Source organism: Caretta caretta, chromosome 4 (genome assembly GCF_965140235.1).
Source record: "Caretta caretta isolate rCarCar2 chromosome 4, rCarCar1.hap1, whole genome shotgun sequence".
NCBI classification, from domain to species: domain Eukaryota; kingdom Metazoa; phylum Chordata; order Testudines; family Cheloniidae; genus Caretta; species Caretta caretta.
In genome coordinates this window covers 53,215,272-53,238,566 of record NC_134209.1, presented here as the reverse complement: position 1 = coordinate 53,238,566, position 23,295 = coordinate 53,215,272, and the positions used below count along the sequence as shown (strand labels likewise).

Below are 23,295 nucleotides of genomic sequence, written 5' to 3'. Positions count from 1 at the left end.
GTTGAACATTAAGATATGACATGAGTCCCACAAAAGTTGCCTGCGTTTTTCATTAACTTCAACTACACTCTATTGGCTGATGTTACAGTATCCTGCTAAAGCCAAACAAAGTGTTCTGCTGACCTGTACCAGCAAGCATGTGCCCATTTAACCTCCGCTGACAATGACTTAAAGCGTTACAGAGGATGGGTGCCTAGAATTATTCTGCCATGCTTCTGGCAAAATAATATAATATACTAATTCAATGTGAAATAAAATCCTGGGATCATTGACTTAATTAGAACCTCTAATCAATTAACAGTAATTGCTACTGACCTGAGGCTCTGCAGTTTTCTTCACACAAAGGATCATGTCAGTGTCTTTTGTATCAAGAAACTTCTTGTGTTGAATATGTGTTAGCTGTCAGAGCTGTTCTTTAAATGAAGTTGTTGAATCCCCTGTTTTGAAATCTACCAGTGTTTTTCTTTTCTTTTGTACCTAACTGATTTTTTAAAAAAACAAACTAAGCTCACTTTATTATTTACAAATGAGTCTTTGTATTTGCTTGGTAGAGCAAACACGAGCAAATTTTAATACCACGCTGACCCTAACTTAACAAATGTATTCCCTCTCTCTCCAGCTATTTAGGGCACAGAAGCCCCAAGACCACCTCACAGAGGATGAGCAGTAGAGTGATAGGAAGTAAGGCTCAGGGCTAGCATCCATTCCTGCAACCTACATGTATCAGACTAAGTTGCATTGTGCACACACAGCCCCAGCAGCTACCCTTCATGTCCACCAGCCATATGGGGCACAGAAACCCCAGAGGGCAGACCCTAGTAGGAAGAGACTCTCTCGGTCAGTAGCAGGAGAAGAGCAGGAACCCGGTAATACTGAAATAATTTCAAAGAGCTGAGAAAACCCCTGACATAAGAACCACAATTTTACCTGAATGTTTAATTTCAGCTAACTAATTAAGGCAATCTGTTTGGGGAAAGGAATGGGAAGTAATCAGATCCCCCTACCAAAACCACACCAAACCAAACCACCCACACACATGCAGTACCACTAAGCTAACTTGTAATCTCGCATTTAGTAACTGTACCACCTTCTCTCTGTTTTGGCTTCCCTTACCATGTCTCAGACTGTAAACTCTACAAGGTAGGGTTGTTTGTACAGTGCCTAGTACAAAGGGGCCCTGGTTCTGACTGAAGACTTTGGGCCACAAAATGAATACATAACAAGCAATGATAATTATATTTCAGCAAAGGGCAGGTTATGTAATACAGAAAAGCATACAGAGAAACCAGTTTCAACTTTGCAGGTTCTTATAGTGAATTTTCAAATCTACTCTTGATATTATCGCGCCCCCAGTCACATTCATTCATAATAATATTCCCTGAGAAAGACCTATTGAAACCCTGAAGTAAATCTTTTCATTTATGTTTTCTTAGTTTTTCTTTTATTATGTCTGGAGAAAGTAGCCAGAAGTATTGGTTAGGATTTACTTATATAGTCCTTAAATTACTCCTGGGGGAATTCTGCATCATTGCATGCATGCAGAATTCATGTCCCCTGCCTATTTCTTAGCTTCCCTGCAGAAAAATGACTTCTGATGGGGGAGTAAAGGGAATTTGCACGAGCAGTCATGCATCCCTCCCTGGCAGCACAGGCAGGTCAGTTTGGGCGCCCGGAGCAGCCACTAGAGGCCTAAATCACCACCGTGTGTGTGTGAAATGTGGGCAGTTATGCATGAGAGAGAGAGACACACACACTGTCCCTCTCGCTCACTATTGCAGCATGCTCAGCGTGGAGAGGCAGGGTTTCGGAGTGTGTCTGAGGAGATAGGTGTGGTGCAGACTGTGCCCTCAGGCAGAGCAGAACATAGTAGCCTGCCTGCTTAGTGAATTGTTCCTATTGTCTTTGTGAATTCCCCCAGGAGTATAGAACAGGTGTAAAAGTTTTAAGGCTCCTTTACATGGCCAGAGTGGCTTAAAGCAGTGGTCTCCAAAGTGGGGTGTGAGCACAATTGGGGAGCGCAGCAGGAGGAGCGTCGCCACAGCAAAAGGGCAGCGTGGCAGGAGGAGCACTGCCGGAGGGGAAAAAAAAAGGGGGGGGCCAGCCCTGAGTCCTCCGGCCTGTGGAGAGCAGGGGCAGCCGCACAGCCAGCGGCTGGAAAGAAATGTCACTTTCCCCTTCAAAGCCGGCCGGAGAGAAGCGGCGCTTTGAAGGGGAAAGCGCCGCTTCTTTCCAGCCGCCGGCTGCGCGCCTGCCCCAGCTCCTCCTGAGTCCTCCGGCTCGTGCTCACAGGGCCACATTCCGAAAGGGGCTTTAGAGCTGCAGGCCAGGGCCCTGAAGCCCCTAAAGCCCCTGCATGCCGGGTGGCCCTGCCTGCCATGGGGGGGGGGGGGCAGCTCCCAGAATCGTGGCCATGGGGGTGGTGCTGCGCTGAGCAGAGCCACCTGCACCTCCCCTGCACCAAACAGGAGATGCCCCAGGTAAGTGCTCTCCACCTCCTGCCTGCCCCAGCCCTGAGCGCCCTCCCACACCCTAACTCCCTCCCAGACCCGTACCCCACCCTGAGCGCCCGCTGTATCACAAAGTGTTAAACCAAGATTTTCAAAAATAATAAAGCATATTAATCACATTGCTCTCACTAAAATATTATTAATAATTTTTTTTAGTGAGAGCAAATAAAATAAAATAAAACATTATTTTAAAAATATTGTTTATTTCATCTTTATCTCATTGTTTTTTCATTTTTATTTTTTTTGTGTGTTTTATAATTTACATAATATATTAGTACAGTAGTACATGTATATAATTTATACATATATTGGGGGTGCGTGCTCAAAATTTTTTTACTGATAAGGGTGCGCGTTCAAAAAAGTTTGGAAACCACTGGTTTAAAGGACAGTATGGCCTTATAAATGCTTATGGTGCTTTGTGATTAGAACTGGTCTACATTTTTGGATTGAAAACATTTCTTATTAAAATGTACTCCATGAACTGTTTGTTACAGACCTTTCTGGAGATGGTCAGTAGCCAATATAAATTGTGAGTTTGACTCCTCAGCCCTCACTTGCTCTTCAGTTGCCTATGATGTAATACTGAGCATATGGCTGCATATATTTGTTGACTTATAACTAGAAATAAAGGGTCAAACCTAGCTACATTACTATTAGGCAAGGGAGTTTGGGGATTTTCTCCAATGCTCCCCACTCCCATTGTCCATCCATTGTATTGTAGTTTAAATAACTTACCTACATTTACAGAAAAATTATCCGGTGTGACCTTGTCCTTACAGAAGACCATAGATTCATAGAATATCAGGATTGGAAGGGACCTCAGGAGGTTATCTAGTCCAACCCCCTGCTCAAAGCAGGACCAATCCCCAATTTTTGCCCCAAATCCCTAAATGGCCCCCTCAAGGATTGAACTCACAACCCTGGGTTTAGCAGGCCAATGCTCAAACCACTGAGCTATCCCACCCCCCGCGGGTGGGATAGATAGGGTGGGTCTGAGGTCAGGGCATGCAGCTCAGAAACTCGCCTCGCCGACATCACCGCCACCAGGAAAGCTACCTTCCATGATAGGTAAGACGGGAGCATGAGGCCAAAGGCTCAAAGGGTGGGCCCGTGAGCCTGGACAGAACCAAGTTGAGATCCCACTGAGGGACTGGGGACCGAACTTGAGGAAAAAGTCTCTCGAGACCCTGAGGAACCTGACTGTCATGTCATGGGAGAAGACCATCTGCCCCTACATGGGCAGATGAAAAACGGAGATGGCCGCCAGATGCACCTTGATAGAAGAGTGTGCCAGGCCCGGCTCCTCAAACTAAGTAGGTAGTCTAAGATTGACTGCATCAAAAAATGTGAAGGGCAGATGCCCCGATCAGCTGCCCTGTGGGAAAACCTCATCCACTTTGCCAGGTAGGTCTGTCTAGTTGAGGGTTTTCTACTCCCCAGGAGGACCTGCTGGACCTCCTCTGAACAGGTCCATTCTTCAGGGTTCAGCCATGCCGCATCCATGTGTGGAGAGACAGAAGGTTGGGGTGCAAGAGGCAACCGTAGTCCTGTGACAGCAGGTCTGCTCAGTCCGGCAGGGGCCACGGGGGGGACTACTGCCAAGCTCAACAGCGTGCCAAACCAATGTTGGCGCGGCCATGCTGGGGTGATCATGATAACCTGCGCCTTGTCCCTCTTGATTTTCACTAGGACCTTACTGATGAGAGGAATCGGAGGGAACACATACATCAGGCTTCCTGCCCACAGCAGGAGGAAGGCGTCGGATAGGGAGCCCTTGCCCAGACCCCATCTGGAGTAGAATCTGTGGTACCTCCTGTTCTGCCTGGTGGCAAACAAATCCTCTTGGGGAGTTCCCCACCTCTGGAAGATCATGCTGGCTACCTCCCAGTGGAGCACCCACTCGTGGTGAGAGAAGTCCCTGCTTAAGTGATTTGCTAGTGTGTTCCTGGCACCCGGAAGGTGACATGCTTCTAGATGGATTCCCTGGTAGATGCAGAAGTCCAGAGATGGAGTCCCTCAACCTGTCCCTGGAGCGGTACTGGTGCCGTGGAGATTCTGGGCGCCAACTTAAAAACTCCTGCTAGGGGGCGCATGCGTCCAGAGGTCTGCGCCCAGTCACTGACAAGCTGCACCTCGAGCCTCTATGCCCTTGTACGAAGTTCAGAGACCAGATGGGGCTGCGAAGCTTCTGCCTATCATGGTCAGAAGCGTGTTGGCTGCGAGAGGGCGACTGCTGGCGGGACGTCCTCTGCTATGGGGAGCATTGCTGTAGAAGTGGAGATTGTGGTGGTTCAAATGTGGGTTTACCCCATGACAGATTCTGCACTTATCACTAATATTACCTTTGCTCAAGCATCATAAACAACTGTTTTGTGGATCACTAATGGGCATAGGACTTTTACTGAGATCACAGGGCTAAAAGCCTGGGGACTGGGGCATGCCCCATCCCGAAACTAAGTCCTATTTGGGACCTACTAAATCTCTAACTAACAAATAGGGAAATTAAAACTAGAGGGAAACTATGTACAATAATATACAAGAGGTAAATGCTTTCGAATGAACGAGAACTAACAGCGCTAGCTGAAGCAGTAACAGTTACATGCACCATCACTGGTGGCAAGAAGGAACTGAGGGTTTGGAGGGGGCAGGTGGTGCCCTATATGCCATGGCATATACACACTACTCCAGGGGGCGCCAGAGCCAGTCCGCTACGGATACTGCTGAGAGAAAAACTTCCAGCACCGGTTCTTGTGGGGAGCACACACATTTAAGTTGAATGGACATGATCAATCACTCGAAGAAGAACGAAAGTTACTAGTATGTTATTTTTTCTGCCCTTTAAAAATAACATCTTTAGACATAAATAAAACTAAGATGCCGCCTAGCACACCACACTTCAACTTAAAGCATGAATTGACTCCATAGTAGGTATTTATATATGCAACTATCCCCTATTCTCCACATCTCTCTCTAAGTATAGATGAAATACTTAATTATATAAAATATTTATCCTTCAGGATCTTCACAAGGAAAAAAGTCATATCTGGATAACAGAAATATTTTTGTAAACGCTTTTGTTTGAATTTTTCAAATGTTTCAGAGTAATAACAATTTTACACCCTTCAAAAAAATAAAAACTTAACTCCCCCAATTCTGGTTTTCTATTTACATCCCTTAGTACTCAAATAAAGAAAAACTAAGCACTGATGCTCAAGGTCCGCTTTCACCTATGCAATAAGTCACACCAGCCCAAGAACATTACTTTACTGTAGCTCTGACTCAGGAAAGCACTTAAGCACATGATTTCAATGGGACTTAAGCATGTGCTGATAGTTAAGCACACACTTTAGTGCTGTCCTGAATAGCGATGCTTGTCCTGAATCATAGCCTAAATAATTACAAGTAGTTTAAGACTGTCAGACAAGCATGCTGAAATAATTTTAATTGGCAAATTAAATAGTGCAAGGCTTTGACAAATTGTCTTGTGCAGATACCTGAGTGGTTCTTTGTCTCCCTGAAAATTCTAAGGCTAAGCACATCTTCCTATTTTCACGTGAAGCCTAGGACTGTCTGTTCTCACAGCAAAGGAGGCCTGCAAGGGTCTGTGCTCCGACCTTGTTGACATTTCTTCTAAAATGGCCAAAAGGGTCCATGCCCAGTGACTCCTTTCTTTCTCCAAAGGGAGGAGTGAATTTAATCCTCCTGCAGCATTCTGTCCTTGCTGATTGGACAAATGTGCTGTGTTTTTCCCACATGGCACTGCAGAGTGCAAATTCCCATTTACCAAAGTGAATTGTAGCATGCTGTTTGAGAGAGATCTCAACTTTTTCATTTTAGGTGCTGCTGTGTTTGAACATTTTACATATATTACAGAAAAATTATCCGGTGTGATAAAAATGTCGCATTTATATTGTTGGCTGAAAACAAAACATAAACAAACAAAACATGGATACAACATACGTGTGCGTCTCTCCCTGATCACTCTGCTTTTATGTTGTTTCCTTCCCCCACCCCCTCATCTGTTTTTGTCTTATATGACTGTAAGAAATTTGGGGCAGAGACTGACTTTCCCTACATGTTTGCCCAGAATTTAGTACATGTGGGGTGCTTCTGTAATATAAATAATAATAATAGGAAAATAATATTTTAAAATATTGGAACTGGCAGTAGCATATTTAACAAATGGGACAGCTTTTGTGAAATCCCTTTTTTCTAACATGGATCTTCAGGGTGACATTTGCCTGAGGACAGAACAAGAAGGACAATGTTTCTCTCAGCATCTTATTTTCTTTGTTCAGTTTTATTTATTGTCAGCTTCTTATTTTGATTATTCCTCTGCTTATTCTGAATAGTCATACTAAGACTGATAATCATAGCTGGAGCAGCTGCTGACTGGTACTCAAAAGACATTTTTACCCTCTCTCTCTGTTTCACTCTAATTCCAGAAGGAGAAGAAGATCATACCTGTATATCCAGTTTTACAAACACAGTTGAAGCTTCCTGGGAAGTTCTGGCAGACAGCACCATTTTTACATGGGCTGGACAGGCACTCATTGATGTCTCTCTCACAGGCCATTCCGGTAAAACCATCTGGACAATTGCATGAGAATCCTCCCACCAAGTTGTGGCAAGTCCCATCATTGTGGCAAGGGGATGGGAGACATTCGTCAATGTCAGTTTCACATAAATTACCATCGTACCCTGGCATGCACCTGCACACGAAGGGCTGCAGAGGTTCATTTGCCATGATGATTACTGGGATACTCTCATGGCTCTTTAAAACAGGTTTCACAGCTAACCTTCTCAAGCAGCTTCCTCCGTTTTGACATGGACTTTGTACACATGAATCATGATCCACAGACTCTATCCGTACTCCACTCTGACGGAAAAGGATTTCTTTGATGCTTTCAAAGAAGGTTGCTACGCCACTGGGATTCACATACTGATTGTTGTTCCGTTTCACAGCTGCCATCAGGAAGGTTCTGTTACTCTCTTCATAAACCCCATAGAGCTGCACAGCAGTTCCTAGTCCAGGTAACTGTGAACTGGCAATACGCAGGAAGTGAAGGTAGTGATTGGTCAAAAAATCTCTCACAGTTTGCACGTTAAGGCGAAGAAGGACACTGCTGTCAATTGTGGCATTACTGAACCCGGCAAAGAAAACTCGAACACTGCTAGTAACTGCACTGTGTAACCCATCATTACTAAGGACTGTCAGATCAAATGTTCCATCTGTGGACCTTGCCTGGGAATTCAGGTCACAAGTGCCCCCTGGAATATAAAAGAGGCTTGTAACTCCTGAAGTGAGGGAACAGCGGAAGCTGTCTAAAACATCTGGATCCTGGGGTTTCACACTGCCTAAAATTCCACCTGGGAATAGGTTGCCATAATAGTGAACAAATATCTCTACTGTTCTAGGTTGCGATGGATTGTCATTTTGGTCTATTACCTTTATTTGCACAGTTCCTGTGGAAGACATTTGAGGAATGCCAGAGTCTCTGGTAATCACTGACAAGTAGAAGTCGCCTATTTGCTCTCGGTCAATTTCCCTAGTTGTGGTCAAAATTCCTGCAGTGCTAAGACTAAAATAGCTGGTTGCAGGGCCAGTGCTAAGCAAGTAGTAGGTAAAGGGGCCTTGATTTGGAGGGAGATCAGGATCTGACGATTGAAGTGTCATCACAAGAGTTCCGGCACGATTATTTTCCATTACTTCTCCCTGGCTGGTGGACAAGGTAGGTCCATTATCGTTGATATCTTCCAATGTTACCAATAAAGAGGCACTTCCTGTTGCTGAAGGTGTTCCTGAATCAATTGCTAACACAGTTAGGTTGTAGACAGGTAAAGTTTCTCTGTCCAATTCTGCTGTGACAGTAACCTGTCCTGTTTGTGGATTAATAGAAAAGGCACCATTGTCATTCCCAGAACCAATAAAATAGGAGAACCTGCTCCAACTTGGGACAGAATCTGAATCAAAGGCACTTACAAATGTGACATGGGTCCCTGGAGGAACACCTTCACTGATTTGTATATTGTAAGCCTGTAGGCTAAAAACTGGAGGATCATTAGCATCTAAGACAGTGATATTTACAATTACTTCATCTATATCTGCACCACGAATGCTCCCAAAATTTTTTGCAAGAACTTTCAAAGAGATACGTTCTTCCTTTTCTCTGTCAAGAGGACCTGAAACATAAATCTGTCCACTCTTCTCATTAATCTGGAAACCTTTCTTTCTGCTACTGCCAAAGATAAGATAGTGGACTTCTCCATCAGTTCCCGTATCACGGTCACTTGCAAAGACTTCTCCCACAACCATGCCTTCAGAAGCTGCTTCAGAGACCTCAAAATAGTAAAGCTTGGATACAAAACGTGGTACATACTCATTTGTTCCTTCTAATTGGATGTTGACACTAGCAAAACTGCATCGCTCTTCATCTGGAACATTAAAAGCTTTCACAGTTAGATGATAACTTTGTTTTGTTTCATAGTCTAAGAACCCTTGGGTGGTGATAATTCCTGTGTTGGGATCAATGACAAAAAGATCACTATCTGAGGACTGAACTGCATATGCAATCATAGCATTAGGTCCAGAATCGGCATCAGTTGCGTTTAGACGGATAACAGTTGTCCCACTTGGGGCATTTTCTAATACATTAGGGAAGTAGTCTTCTGGGTTGAATATTGGAGAATTATCATTCACATCAATAACATTAACCGTGACACTGCAGTAACCTGTTCTAGCTACCCATCCTCCATCTGTAGCACTAACAATCATCTCATGATTTTGGCATGACTCATAATCAAGGGGTTTGGCTAGAGTTAATGCCCCTGTAGATGTATTAATAGCAAAAATACCAGCCTCGTTTCCTGAAGAAATATTATATGTGATTAGTCCATTCATAGCAGCATCCCTATCCCTTGCTGAAACAGTTCTGACAACTGCTCCAACAACATGACTTTCAGGGATAGTAACACTTATATGGCTTTGAGAGAACTCAGGTGTATGGTAGTTTTCCTCTGTGATAACTATTTGAACAGTAATCTCAGATGAGAGGGGAGGATTACCTTTATCCTTTGCTTTTACCGTAAGCAGAAAGTTTTGGTTCAAATCAGCCATGAGTGAAGATGCAACAGAAATCCAGCCTGTAGTGCTGTCCAGCTTAAATTTATCAGTGTTTTCATTAGAAATGAAGTATTCAACTTCAGAATTCAGTCCAAAATCCTTATCATCAACTGCAATAACTTTAATTAATTTAGTACCAACTGCTACATTTTTAGTCACAGGAGTAAAATATTTACTAGCAAGAAACTGTGGTACATTGTCATTGCTATCCACTATGTTGATTGTGACTGTTGTCTCACTGAGCAAAGAAGGACTGCCTCGGTCTGAAGAAGTAACTATGAAGCTGTGCCTGTTGATATTGATGTTGCTGGAACCACTGGAATTTTGATACCTTAAATATTGCTTATTGAAAATCTCCCCTGTGGTAGCATTAATTCGGAAGAACTCAGACTGGGATTTTATGAAGTAGAAAACTTGGCCATTAGATCCTTCATCAGGATCTGTTGCTGAAACCTGAGTTACTTTTAATCCAACCTCAGTAAGCTCAGGGCAATCTAAGTAATAGGATGTTTTTGTGAATCGTGGGGCATTATCATTGACGTCTGTCACAAATATAGTCACATCTGTGCTTACAGTCCACCCGGAATCATGTGCAGAAACTCTGATTCTATAGCGGTCTGTATCTTCCCTGTTTAGGTGTCGACTGATTGTAATGTCCCCGGTACTGGGGTTTATGATAAATGGAAGACTTGTATCCCTTATGGAATACCTGCTGATAGCATTCACACCAATGTCTTCATCTGAAGTTGTGACTCGTGTAACTGTGTAACCCAGAGGTGCATTTTCAGGCACTGGAGCACTGAATATCTGAGAAAACCTGGGAGCATTATCATTTTCATCTAAAATATTAACAACAACTTTTACTGTGGTGCTCTGAAGTGGGGTACCTCTGTCTGAAACTTTGATGGTTAGCATGTAGTGAGCCAATTTTTCCCTGTCCAAAGGTCTGACACTTCTAATTTCACCTGTGGCTCGACTAATACTGAAACTATTTTCTTTATTGCCATCAATTATTTCATAGTTCAACTGTCCGTTTGGGCCACTGTCCTTGTCCACAGCAGTGAGAGTCAGAATTTTACGTGGTGAAAGGTTCTCCATTATTTCAGCAATGAATGGATCTCGCTCAAACTCTGGTGCATTATCATTGACATCTACCACTGTTACTTCTAATTTCTCATAAGAGGAGAAAGGAGGAAAGCCTGTATCTCTGGCCTCAATCCAAACCACATATTTTTGTATTTCTTCAAAATCCAAAGGTTGGCTGATGGAGAACTGTCCTGTTAGTTGGTCAATCTGGAAGGTATTGCCAAGGTTACCGCTAGCAATGTAGTATGACAAGGAACCCCCCCTGGACGAAGACCCAGAAACAGTGGTGACAAGGGTACCAATTGCTTGATTTTCAGGAAATATGAAAGTCTGTTGCTCAGCTCGAACTTGAGGGAAGTCTGCTTTGTTCACAAATCTCACAGTTACAGTTGTAGAGTCTGTTTTTGGATACAGGCCACCATCTTTTACGTGAACAGAAAAAGTCACTTCAGAAGCCCCTGTCAGTGGGTCAGCAGCCATAATTGCCCCCCTCATTGGGTCAATGTGGAATTTTTCAGAGTTCTTTCCCATGAGGGAATAATGAAGCTCAGCATTGGGCCCAGAATCAGCATCTGTGACCGTCACAGCAAACACAAACGAACCTGCCAAGAACAACAAAGAGGATAATTAATTTTGGGTAAGAAAAATAGGACATTGGAAAGTAATTTTTCAATGTGAAGCATTGGCAGTTATGCACACCACTCCTGTTATTTTTCATGGTAACCTGATGCTGTTCTGACAATTAACCCTTTTCCATAAGGATAAAAGGGAATATGAGATATTAAGCCAAATTTTCAGCCACTCAGGTCTACTTGCATGCGTGCACATAAACACACACAAAATGCATGCATGTGCATACATCCACATTTGTGCCTGAAAATCAGGTAAGTGTGCTCACAAAAGTAAATAAATAAATAAATACAGTATGTGTATGTACAGATGTCAGTGCCTATAAACAAATGGGCCTCTGACTTTTTGAAACTTTAGCATCACATTGACAGTATTCACGAAGTAAGATTATATGAAAACTGTAATTGTAATACATTGCATGGTATTTAATAACATTTTAAATTACTCTGTGTTTTGCATGTCTTGTATGACCAACCTTCATAATGTGTACACATAGTATTTAGGTGTGCCAGTTCTCCAGCATATGTGGACAGTTTGGGTTTGCACTTGCACATACCTGTCTGTAATTGCATCTCCAATACATACACATGTATCTGGGTACTCGTGTGCCTAAGTTGTGTATGCACTCTTTTGAAGATTTGATGCTGAATGTCCACTATGCTGGACATCCATTCCCTGTTTTTGCTAGTGCTGAAGCTTGGCTCACACTAGTTATCTATATGAATCATGTAATTTTCAAACTCTGAAGGCAAAATCTGTGAGGGACAAGAGTGACTTTGACGGTGTCCCAACTTAAACCATTTCTTGTTGCAATTTTTCAGAGAGCAACATTTTATACCCCATAGGGAGGAACTGGCAGATGAAGAACAGCAAAATTCAGCAGTATTACAATACTTGAGATTGACAAGATTGGGACAAAAATAAGAGTTCTGCTTCAGTTAGGCACTTTAATTTTATGTGGTTGTGATGACTTGTCATAACTCCATTTTTATCCTGCCACAAAAATTAAAGCAGCCAGGCTGTATTCTCGTCTCCAAGTGTGCATTAAGACCACTGTGAACTAACCATGGCAAGAAACTATGTTATTGTCTTTGAGATTATCACATTACACCACATTCTACTACAATTAGTGCTGTGCATGCCAAACCCATTATCATCAATGGCTTTTTTGAGTAGTTTGAGGGGATTCTAAATGTCCTTTTAGTTGAAGCTTGGCACACAGGTTTTCAAATTTTTTTTTGTAAAAAAACATGTTTTATTTCAATTTATTTGCTTTTTTTTTAGTTAGTGAAGTCCAAAGAAATTATGACTGACTATATTTTGACATTTTTTTCTTTTCTAATTAAAAAAGGTTTTATATTAAAAAATTCCAGGTCACAACCTGGTAATATTGGATAAGTCATGTATGCTCTGCCTAAAGGCATGAAAATGAAACCTTCAACAAGAACTGTACCCATATGTTACTGATCTCAGATCAGCTGTGCACTGCTCATAATGTATGAAGTTTCATCTTGTACAAAGGTCTTTGCTGATATTATTGTTCTGAAAGGGAGAGGAAGTATGGACAAAATAAATCATTCCTTCAAAAACACAGTTTGGAATCACTAAAAATTTAGAAGACTGAACACAATTCCTGGCAATGTGATATTTTATTTCTTTAAAAGGAAAATAAAAATCTTCTATACAGGGAACATGTATATTTGTTTGTAAGAGCATTAGAGCCTTGCAATGAGAGCAATAATATGCAATATTGTAAATTTATGATACATGAAGTGATCATACTTTAAAACCGTCTTCTGTTTTGAAAGATTAGGGGGTCCAGAGTTATTCCATTTTAAATCTGGTAGAATCTTTCAGTTTAAGACACTTTTTAATTGAGATCACTGTATATATATGAATGTTTTGGGATTACCATGAGACAAAAACCTGCAAAGAATAAATATGACAATAAACCAGTATGCACTTTAGAGTACACCATGGTGCCCCTGAAATGTTTATTTTAATCTGTTGAGTAGTGAATCCTACTGCAATATCACTGCATTATACATTATATCTTAATTACACAATTTAAAAACCTCACTAAGTAATCACATCCTTCCCTATATTTCAGGTATTTTATAAAGCTAATAAAAAACTGAATAAGCTCAGTTAATAATTAGAAATCTATTATTTATGGAACATTATGATTTTTCAAGAGGGATATTAACATTTTATATTTAATATATTCCAAATGTGCTCATCCTATGCATGAACAATATTAATAGATGTGGCAATTCAGGATTTTCCACTTCTGATGTATATATATGTGTTTAAACATAAAGTGTATAATCAAGCAAGTCAATCCTACTGTCTTGTGAAATTTGGGTGTACAAAGGATGCAGGATCCTGGAATGTTTATACAAGGTGGGAAGTCTCCAGAGAAGCCTTTATAATTAAAATGTAACATGGACAAGAATCATTAAAAGATATTTTTGAAATCTTTTCTGAGACCTTCACAGAGATACAGAAGGGCTTTTACATATGAAGGGAAGATTTTCAAAGGCAGAACCAGCAGTTATTGCCCCTTCTCTTAAATGTAATTTTATCATTTCTTTCTCTTTTAGATTTGAGGGTTTTATTCAGATTTATACTTAGGCCCAGTTATAACACTCTGCAGCATAAAGGGACTTTAAGGTCAGTGTAGGTCATGCCCACTGTAAGACTTCTTTGCACTATTGGAGTGATGTAAGTGGCCCTAGAATACATGAGATTAAGACCGTGAGTATTTTCTTTGCCTTCACAAATAAATAAGCTGTAAAGTAAAAAATGAATAATCATTTTAAAAGTGTGTAATATACTATAGATGATGTGCTACCTTTTAAAAAACAAAATAATATTATCTGTACAGAACCAGAGGTGTAGTTGACACTTTGGAAACACATAGGAAGGCAAATTCCCTATCCTAACCAGAGGACATCTGAGTAGACAAATTCAATAGATGACAACTTGAAAAAGGGACCTTTTCACCACTAAGAGGTGTCACATCAACTGCCCTGTATGCTTTTTCTCAATAATAAAATGTATAGAACTTTTTATCTTCAAAACTCTTTGTAGAGATTAACTAATCTATCCCTACAAAATTCTTGTTGTGAATTAATAACAAGCCAAACAAAAATACCAGCTTTTCTGGATAATACTGCATATACTGTAAAGAGGATGATTTGATGTGAATGTGAAGAGAAAAAAACACAGAAGAAAACATTATAATTACTAATCCAAACCCATTCACTGTCTCAACTCTGTTAATTTTTTCCAACAGCACGTGCCACAAACATGACAGACAATGTAAAATAGTTACAGGGCAATATATTTTACAATTTTTTTATGGAATGACCTATCACTTGATCAGATTTTTACATTATCCCATTATCTCCTGGAGGGCCACCATTATCAAATTACCTGAAGTTGTAGGTGATGGAATATGGGTGACATAAGGATGGTGTTGAAATTTAGGAGGATTGTCATTCACATCGGCAACAGTGATAAGGACACTGGTAGAACTGGAAAGGGCTTTGGGAAAGCCACCATCGCAGGCCACAACTACTAAGGTGTAGTTCTCCTTAGTCTCTCTATCTAGTAATGCACTGGTGATGATCTGTCCTGTTGATGGGTTGATTGTGAATTGTGAATTACCACCAATAAGACTATAGCTGTTCAAAAGACAAAAAAGACATTTTCCATTAGTATTCTCATAAGAAAGAAACTCTATTATGATAATAATAAATATTTAAGCTACCAAACTACTATCATGCTGACCAATATTGTCTCATTGTTTCCTTGTGCTTTCCCATCTGTCTGTATCCATTTGTTTTTTCTTGTCTTGTACTTGGATTGTAAACTCTGAGGCAGAGACTATCTTTTTGTTCTGTGTACAATACCTAGCACAATGGAGTCCTAGGGCTTCTCTATGCTACAGAAATAAAGTAACAATAAATGATAAAAAACTAAAGATGGAAAAGAAATAATGTGAACTTAACTAAAAAAAGAGGTCGGACATCTGCATCTGAGTTTGATATTTTGCCGTGTATCCACAAGTTTTGGTCTCCAAATTGAACTATCCCAAAATGTTGTACAGTTGGGTTGGGCAGCACAAGAGGCAGTATCTCTAGGAGACATGTAGGAAACTTTCCAGCTCCCCACCACTTGTGGTGTCAAAGGTGGGAAATACCCATTAATATGCACAAAGGCGGGAAACACTCATTAATACACCTAATTCAGCACTTCTCTAATCTAAACTTCTATTCTGCTTTACAGACTTTCAATATTCAGTGTACTGTGAAACCTGCACAAAGGATCACCTCCAGTAAACAGCTCCTCTTGTTTAAGAGACTGCTTTAAATAATCCCCATCTTACTGGTGCAATTAAGTTTGATCTTAAGTTAAAGACCATATTTACTGGGCCTGAATCAACAGCAGCACTGTTCAGTCTACATGTTTCTGTACTGATCCAGAACGAGAATGGTCGTATGAAAAACTACATGGAAATATTATGTTTGTTGCTTATTTTAAATTCTGTCCTGGAATGACTTTTGTGACTGATGTGCACAAAATTTAGTCTCATGTGTCCACATGTGTCCTTTGCGTGTAATACACGTGCATCAACCCTTTTTTAATGACTGTAGGTTATATCACACAGAAAACAGGAGAAAAAGAGCAATGCTTAGGATTTGCATATATATCATCAGGTTACCTCTCCCAGAGATTTATCTGATTTTTGCATAACTTGGTCTATTTTTTTAGCTTCATGTGGGACTCTTGATTCAGAATTTGGCACAATAGTCTTGGAAATTAAAGATCCAATTTTCAGAGGTGCTCAGAACTCACAACTTTAACAGAATTTACTGAAGACTTTGGGTGCTTAGCACCTCTGAAAAGCAGGCCCTATATATTTAATACTTTATATCTTCTGCCAGAGTTTTGTAAAATCAAGTCCTACGTAATTGTATACACTATTAATACATGTATTATTTTGAATGATGAATCTGGACAAATAACGCCCAAGAAAAGCAAAGTTTATCCTAAGACTAAAAAAAAAAAACCCAAACAAACAATTTTGTTTTAAATGGCTACTCTTGAAAGAACCATTTCTCTTTACTATTCCATTTTGAGATGACAGTGGATGAAATGATAAAGGCTGATAAAGAAGTCCTCCAAAACAGTTCGTATTACTTTAAAGACATCTGAAGGCACTTTGATAATTTCTGATCACCAGACATAAACACTATAATCTTTGCTTTGCAAAGATCCTTTTTTGTATGATAATAAGGCTTTTCAAAATCGGTTTCTTGATGCAAGATTGCACGGAATTAAAAGCTTAATTATTGCAAATTTTATAAATATTATATCTGGATGCCTTTCAAGACTTTAAAAATGCCAAAGAAGCTAAGTTCCTATTCTAGGCTTCAAGCAGGTTAAAAAGGAAATATAATATTTTGTACATGTTTACTTTTCTACAATCTAGTTCTCTGTATCTTTATATTTATGACCACAGCAATTTTATTCTGTACTTTGAAGATGAAAAGTAGATGAAATGGCAAAAGTGAATGACATTGAGACAATTTTTTTATCCCCATGTTGTGTATTTTAGGGAACATAGATATCAGTGTATGCATTCACAAAAGTTAAAAGGGAAAGGATTACCCCTGGTCTTCTTCAATAGTAAGGAGTGATTAATAACTAATACAAGACTGCCTTCCATTCCATTACACATCAGTCCTCAGTGGGTAATGTTGAGCCTGTCACTGACACTTAACATCTTCATTATTCTTGTCTCTGAAAATGCTTATTGCCAGAGCTCAACAGTAGGAATTTGCCCAGTTAAGGGACATGATTGTGCCAGTAGAGCTATACAAAGCATTTGGCACATAAAAGAAAACTGCCAAACTCTCCCTTTTCATCAGTTTTTCTGAATGGGATAAAACAATTTACCTTTTGCAGTATTTGTTTTGCTTATTCATCTCCAAACTAAGCGCAGTAGTTGCCCATGTATTTGCTCAGTGAAACCAGGACTCCACTGGCAACAAATCAAAGGATTTCATCACAAGAACATATATAAATGAGACTGCAAGATGGGTAATGATATTTCTGCATCTAGAACCAATTCATCATTAAATGGCCTGTATATCTGCTGCAATATACAGAGATGTTTATAAGTTGCATGTTGGAGGTTATTCTAATTGCTAAAAAAACAACAAGGAGGCTGGTGGCACCTGAAAGACTAACAGATTTATTTGGGCTTAAGCTTTTGTGGGTAAAAAAACACTTCTTCAGATGCACGGAGAAGATCTTACGCCCAAATAAATCTATTCGTCTTAAAGGTGCCACCGGACTCCTTGTTGTTTTTGTGGATATAGACTAACATGGCTACATCCTGATACTTGACATCTAATTGCTAAGTCTTTCTTCTTCTTCCTTCTGTTGAATCCAGTTTTCAAGCTTGGAGCTATAAAATTAGGCACCTAGATCCATATTTAGGCTTAGTGGGAATGGTACTTGAATGCCTGACTTTAAACACCCAAGTTTGAAAATCTGACCCTAAAATTAGACGTGGCTGAGGAAGTGCCATTTTGATGTGGATCTAACTAAGTTTAAGGTTTGGTAATTAAGATCAAAGCTGAATCGGGCTAGGGTTTCAGTTCCACAGTGCAGAAACCAACTATTCTTGTGAGATTCTGGTTGAATCCAAACCAGAACTGAACAACAAACCTATACAATTTTACAATCAACCCCAGCACTAGTTATTGAGTTGAGTTAGTATATGAGTTCTGAAATCCAAATTACTCCCCAATTTCAAAGGTCATCAGATTTAAACTTCTGGATCTAGTCAATCTTCAGGAACAATAGTTTCTACTTTTTTAGTGACTTCCATTAATGAATATAAAAATACTTTAGAAGCACTAATTAATTAAGCCTTCTTAATTACAACCTTTATATCCAATTGTGTCCCATCAGAGGGAGCTACACTTGCGCAGCTGAGAGCTGAATTGGACCTGTATAGTCTTTTTTAAAGGTGAGGTAACAAACTCTCTATCTCTGTTCCATTTCATCACGGATGGTCCCATTCATTTTAATTTTATTTGACATATTACTGTTATGTTTACTAGTCCAACCTACAGCATTTGGTCAATTTATGATCTTTAGGCAGTCTGCTAAATATAGCTGCTTTATCCATATTTCTCTGTGTTTAGAGGGATCCAAAGTTTTAGAAATCAGTTAAACTCAGGTCAGTTTAAATTCAATTTGCTTTTAACTTTGCAGAGTTTAAAAATAAATTGCAATATCATGTCTTCAGATTACCACCCTAGAAGATTTTTAACAATCCCAGGTTTGATTAAACAATACTGCCACGTACAAACCACCATCCTTGTTTGTCTTTAGTATTTAGGTGGTGGTGATGAGCAGAAGGAAAAACCTTCATCTTCATGTGATATATCAAGCAGCATTAAATCCATCAAAGGTAAAGGCCATACCTGATAACTGCATTAATTGAAGCATCGGCATCTGAAGAGTTTACTAGCAAAATATCCGTCCCTGTAGGTGCATCCTCTGGAATGGTGGTGGAATACATCTTAAAGGCAAATGTAGGAATGTTGTCATTGACATCATCCACTATGACAGCAATAGTTCCAGTGCCAGTAAGGGCAGGAGATCCTGGGGGGAAATGGGATTTAAAATGCTAGAGGTTACAAATACAACAATACCGATCCTAGATATGTTACTCTTCATTTATAATCTAACACTCCTGCATGTCACAGCTTCGAGAGCTGCAAAGCCAATTTTATGTAAAGAACAGGGCTAGTTTGTTTTTAAAGTAGGCCATCTGAGTACAAAGTACAAGTCACACAAACACACAAAAGTTTTCAGTCTTTATCTTACTCAAGAAATATTCTATAGTGTAAGCTCTGTGCATAAAGATAAACTGGAAACAACATAGAAAGCCTTGTTTGTAACAATCAGGCCAAATTTGAACATGTGGTTGATTTTTCTTTTTCTCTAATGGAAGTCTGTCATAGATGGCACATTGACAGCCTTGGAGACTCAAGCCCACAATTTATTTATCCACAAAACAAATAAAGCAGAGGCAGTGGAATGTTAGTTTCCTTCATTTCACTGCCTCAGTATGTCACAATCCTGACCTGGAGTGATCTTCTCTGAGGGCTGGAGGGTTAGTTCAATTTCCAGACTCATTCAAACCTGATTTCTTTGACGGAACTACCAACAATGATGCCAATTAGTGCCAAATCAGATAGTGTTTACTGTGATGTGGATACTGGTTTATAAGAAACTGGACTGAACTCATTTAACCTATGTTTTGTCTTGTTTTTAAGTACTAATCTTTGCTGGATTTGAACAAATGAGAAATAATGAGTGGACAGCTCATGTTTAATCTGCAAGTATCTACTCTGTGAACCCCTTCCTCTGTCAAATGCAAGCTAAGACACAGAAAATGTTAACAAGGGGCCTAAATCATATTAGCTTCACCGGGATTATTATACTCACTCTGGGGCAAGGAACAAATACATTTATTGTGCCAACTAATCTAATCACTTTCTGAATCTGTCCTTCCCCTTTTTGTCTATGAAACAATAATTCTATATTTCTCACTGTTTAAACTCTTATTACAGGCTGGTGCAGTATCCTCCTGCCTCAAAGGAAGAATCTGTGATGAACTCTCCAACTGGACAGTTGCCAAAAACACCAAATTACATGAAGGAACTGTGCATAAAGCACAAAGGAAGGGAGTGAAAGAACTGCAAAGTGAAACTTAACAAAGAATTCCATAAGTTTCACTTTAAAGTCTGCCAGCTCAAAGGGTGTGTGTTTGACAACACTGATTTACACAATGCATTTCTTTTTATGCTATGTACTGAGTAATTCTCTTTTGCCAATAATGTACTTTCAGCCAGGAATTTTAGTCTGATTCATTCTGTACCCTGTTTTCAGATATGTCATTTAGCCAAATACTTACCGATCGAAAAGGCTACAATAAGTGTTCTTGACTGCTGAAATATTGCTCACGGAATGTTTATTATTACTACATTAAATGAAACAGAGTCCTTAGTTATTGCATGTGTCAGGTACAATCATTCCAAATACATTTAATTGACTCAGTCACCTGACAGTTAATGAAATGCAAAGTTGAAAGTTGTTATATTTCACAGATGATTAGGTATTTTAGACATTTTAATTTTAGAAAAATTAATCTAGGATAAAACATATTCAAATAGCGTTAATAGTATAATTCAACCAGGAAAAGAAAGTCAGTTCACAGTAAAAGCTTGAAGTCCATCTTTTTAAAAGTAAATGTAATGCTTGCTAAAGGTGATGGATAGAGAGCACTGGAAATTTAAGCCCTTGGTTTATTCACAGAATGAAGAAATACAACACAAGCTTCCCCACAATGATCCTTCAATGTATCTCAGCACTAATCTGATGGGACTAACTAAGAGAGAGAGAGAAATGGTATTGTTACTTACACCAGTGGTTCTCAAAGCCGGTTTGCCGCTTGTTCAGGGAAAGCCCCTGGCGGGCCGGACCGGTTTGGTTACCTGCCGCGTCTGCAGGTTCGGCCAATCGCGGCTCTCATTGGCCGCAGTTCGCCACTCCAGGCCAATGGGGGCTGCGGGAAGGGCCGCCAACACATCCCTTGGCCCGTGCCGCTTCCCACAGCCCCCATTGGCCTGGAGTGGCGAACTGCAGCCAGTGGGAGCCACGATCGGCCGAACCTGCGGACGCAGCAGGTAAAGAAACTGGCCTGGCCCCCTAGGGGCTTTCCCTGAACAAGCGGCAGACCGGCTTTGAGAACCACTGACTTACACAGTTATTAAATCCTTGGCCTCTTAAGTGAAATGGTCAAAAAGGACGAAAATTAGTGCCAAATTGAATAATGCTTTTGTAATGGTGATATCTGTCCATTAAAAATTGGATTGAGACCACCAATGTATTGCACACAAAGCATTGTCTAGCAAAGTTCTGGACACTTTTGATCTAGGTGGAATTTTAATTGGTAAAGCAGAATACAGTTCTGTGGGTGAAATCCTGACCCTACTGCAGTCACTGGAAGTTATGACATTGCCTATATCTCATAACATTTTCAGTCATCCAGGAATCTTTGAAGTATTTCTGTAATACACCCTGTCGATCTTGAGTACTTCAGCAATCTTTAACTAGTGGTGAACTGATGGCAAACATAAGGGAACTGAAGATGGATTCTGAGACTTGATCTTACATTCCATCCTTTGGTGGATTTAAGGGCCCAATTCCACTACTCTTTTTTCACATGTGTATTCTTTATTCATGAAAGTAATCCAGTTGAAGTTAATAAGAGTACTTGCATGAGTCAGGGATGCAGCAATGGTTCCAAGGTAAGATGCTTTTGGCAATAATAAGTTACAGCTGCAATTTCATATTGAGTCCTGACAACTTTCACTCCCTTGTAACTGACTGACTAGCTCACATCCACTGACTTTTGTGTAGTTGCTGAGAAATAAGAAGAAATTACACATGAAGACACTTTCTCTGGATAAATAGTAACATGGGGCCAAATTCTGCAGTCCTCAACCAACCAGAACTCTCAGCACTTTCACTGGAAGTTCTGCCTGATTAAGGACCACAAATTTTAGTCCTTTTTAATTTGGTGACTACGTCGGTTGCATTAGACATAAATGCTATATTTGTGGTGATAAATATAGTTTTTCATGGTCAGGCGAAGTTCCCAGATTTGAATTCTGCTTTGAAAGCAGTTGTTTCTGAAGAATGTTCTTCTTATAATTTGTCAGAGGACCACAGGATTTTCCCCCAAGATTCCCTGAATATATTTCATAATTAAGTTTAGTACATTTTCCATGAACTTTAGCTATTACACATCTCGTATACAATGATAAAAATTACCATTAGGGTCTCTGATGATGCTACAAAGCTAATTGCTGAAAAGTATGGCGATGCTGTACTGAGTGAGAGAATTTGTACTGCAAGCTCTGGTAAGTATTTCTGAATGTAAATAGATTCTGTTTAAATTTTAAAAAAAAATGCTAAACCCGAATCACACAAGACTCAGCAGATTCCTGCAGACAGTCCTGAATCTGGCAGAATTTAAATCTAGTGGCACTAAATTTAGCAAAAAACCCTGATGTTCTCTCTGCTTTGGAGATTTGGTTTTAGAATTTTTCTCCACTCTCACATCATATCAATGCTGTCACTGCTGTTATTATTGTCATCAGTGTTATTTATTTGTATTGTGATAGTGCCTTGTGACTAGGCACTATACATACACACGAAGGAAAAATGGTCTCTGGCCCAAAGAGCTTACAGTAAGTATATGAGAAGAGACAAGTAGATAGAGCAGACAGATGGGAGGGCAAGGGAGGAGCACAGCACAAAATGTTATACAATTATGATTAACATAATAACTTGCAATCACAGCACACCAGCTCCCCAGTCACTGTTCAGTAATTTTTAGGCATCAGAGCAGAGGTGAATTTTAAGGACAAATTTAAAAGATGATGTGAGTTGCAATAAATCCTGTCACTTCTTTCTCCATAATTTGCTTATTTGTCTCCATTCCCCCAACCAGCTCCTGTGTCCAGGCCCCAGTTACTTCTTGCCTCACCTACTGGAGCTTACTCCTTTCTGGCCCCTCCGGTGCCTGCCATACACTCTCCAAGACAATCAAGGGAGGGGAAATCCCATAACACTAACTACAAGTATTTAAAAGGAGACACTTGATAAATGTTGCTATTGTTATTAAAAATCATCATTATCTTCTATCATTGGATTTAACCCTGCAACGTGCTGAGAGTCCTCAATTCCCTGTGAAGTAAACAGAAGTTGAGGACACCTCATCAGAGGCCCAGCAACGTACAGGATCAGGCAAGCCAACACGTAAGTACTTTTCTGGATCAAGCCATCCTT

At 40.1% G+C, this 23,295-nt stretch overlaps 1 protein-coding gene across 1 annotated transcript in view; it reads right to left on the bottom strand.

Annotated features, from left to right (window-relative positions):
• FAT4 (FAT atypical cadherin 4) overlaps positions 1-23,295 on the bottom strand; it is a 224,037-nt gene that overhangs the window by 40,326 nt on the left and 160,416 nt on the right. The window contains exons 7-9 of the mRNA XM_048847280.2: positions 18,855-19,035; positions 14,785-15,035; positions 6,972-11,318 (exon numbers count right to left, since the gene is read on the bottom strand). Of these exons, the coding sequence (XP_048703237.2) occupies positions 6,972-11,318; positions 14,785-15,035; positions 18,855-19,035 (4,779 nt within the window). The remainder of the gene's footprint in view (positions 1-6,971; positions 11,319-14,784; positions 15,036-18,854; positions 19,036-23,295) is intronic.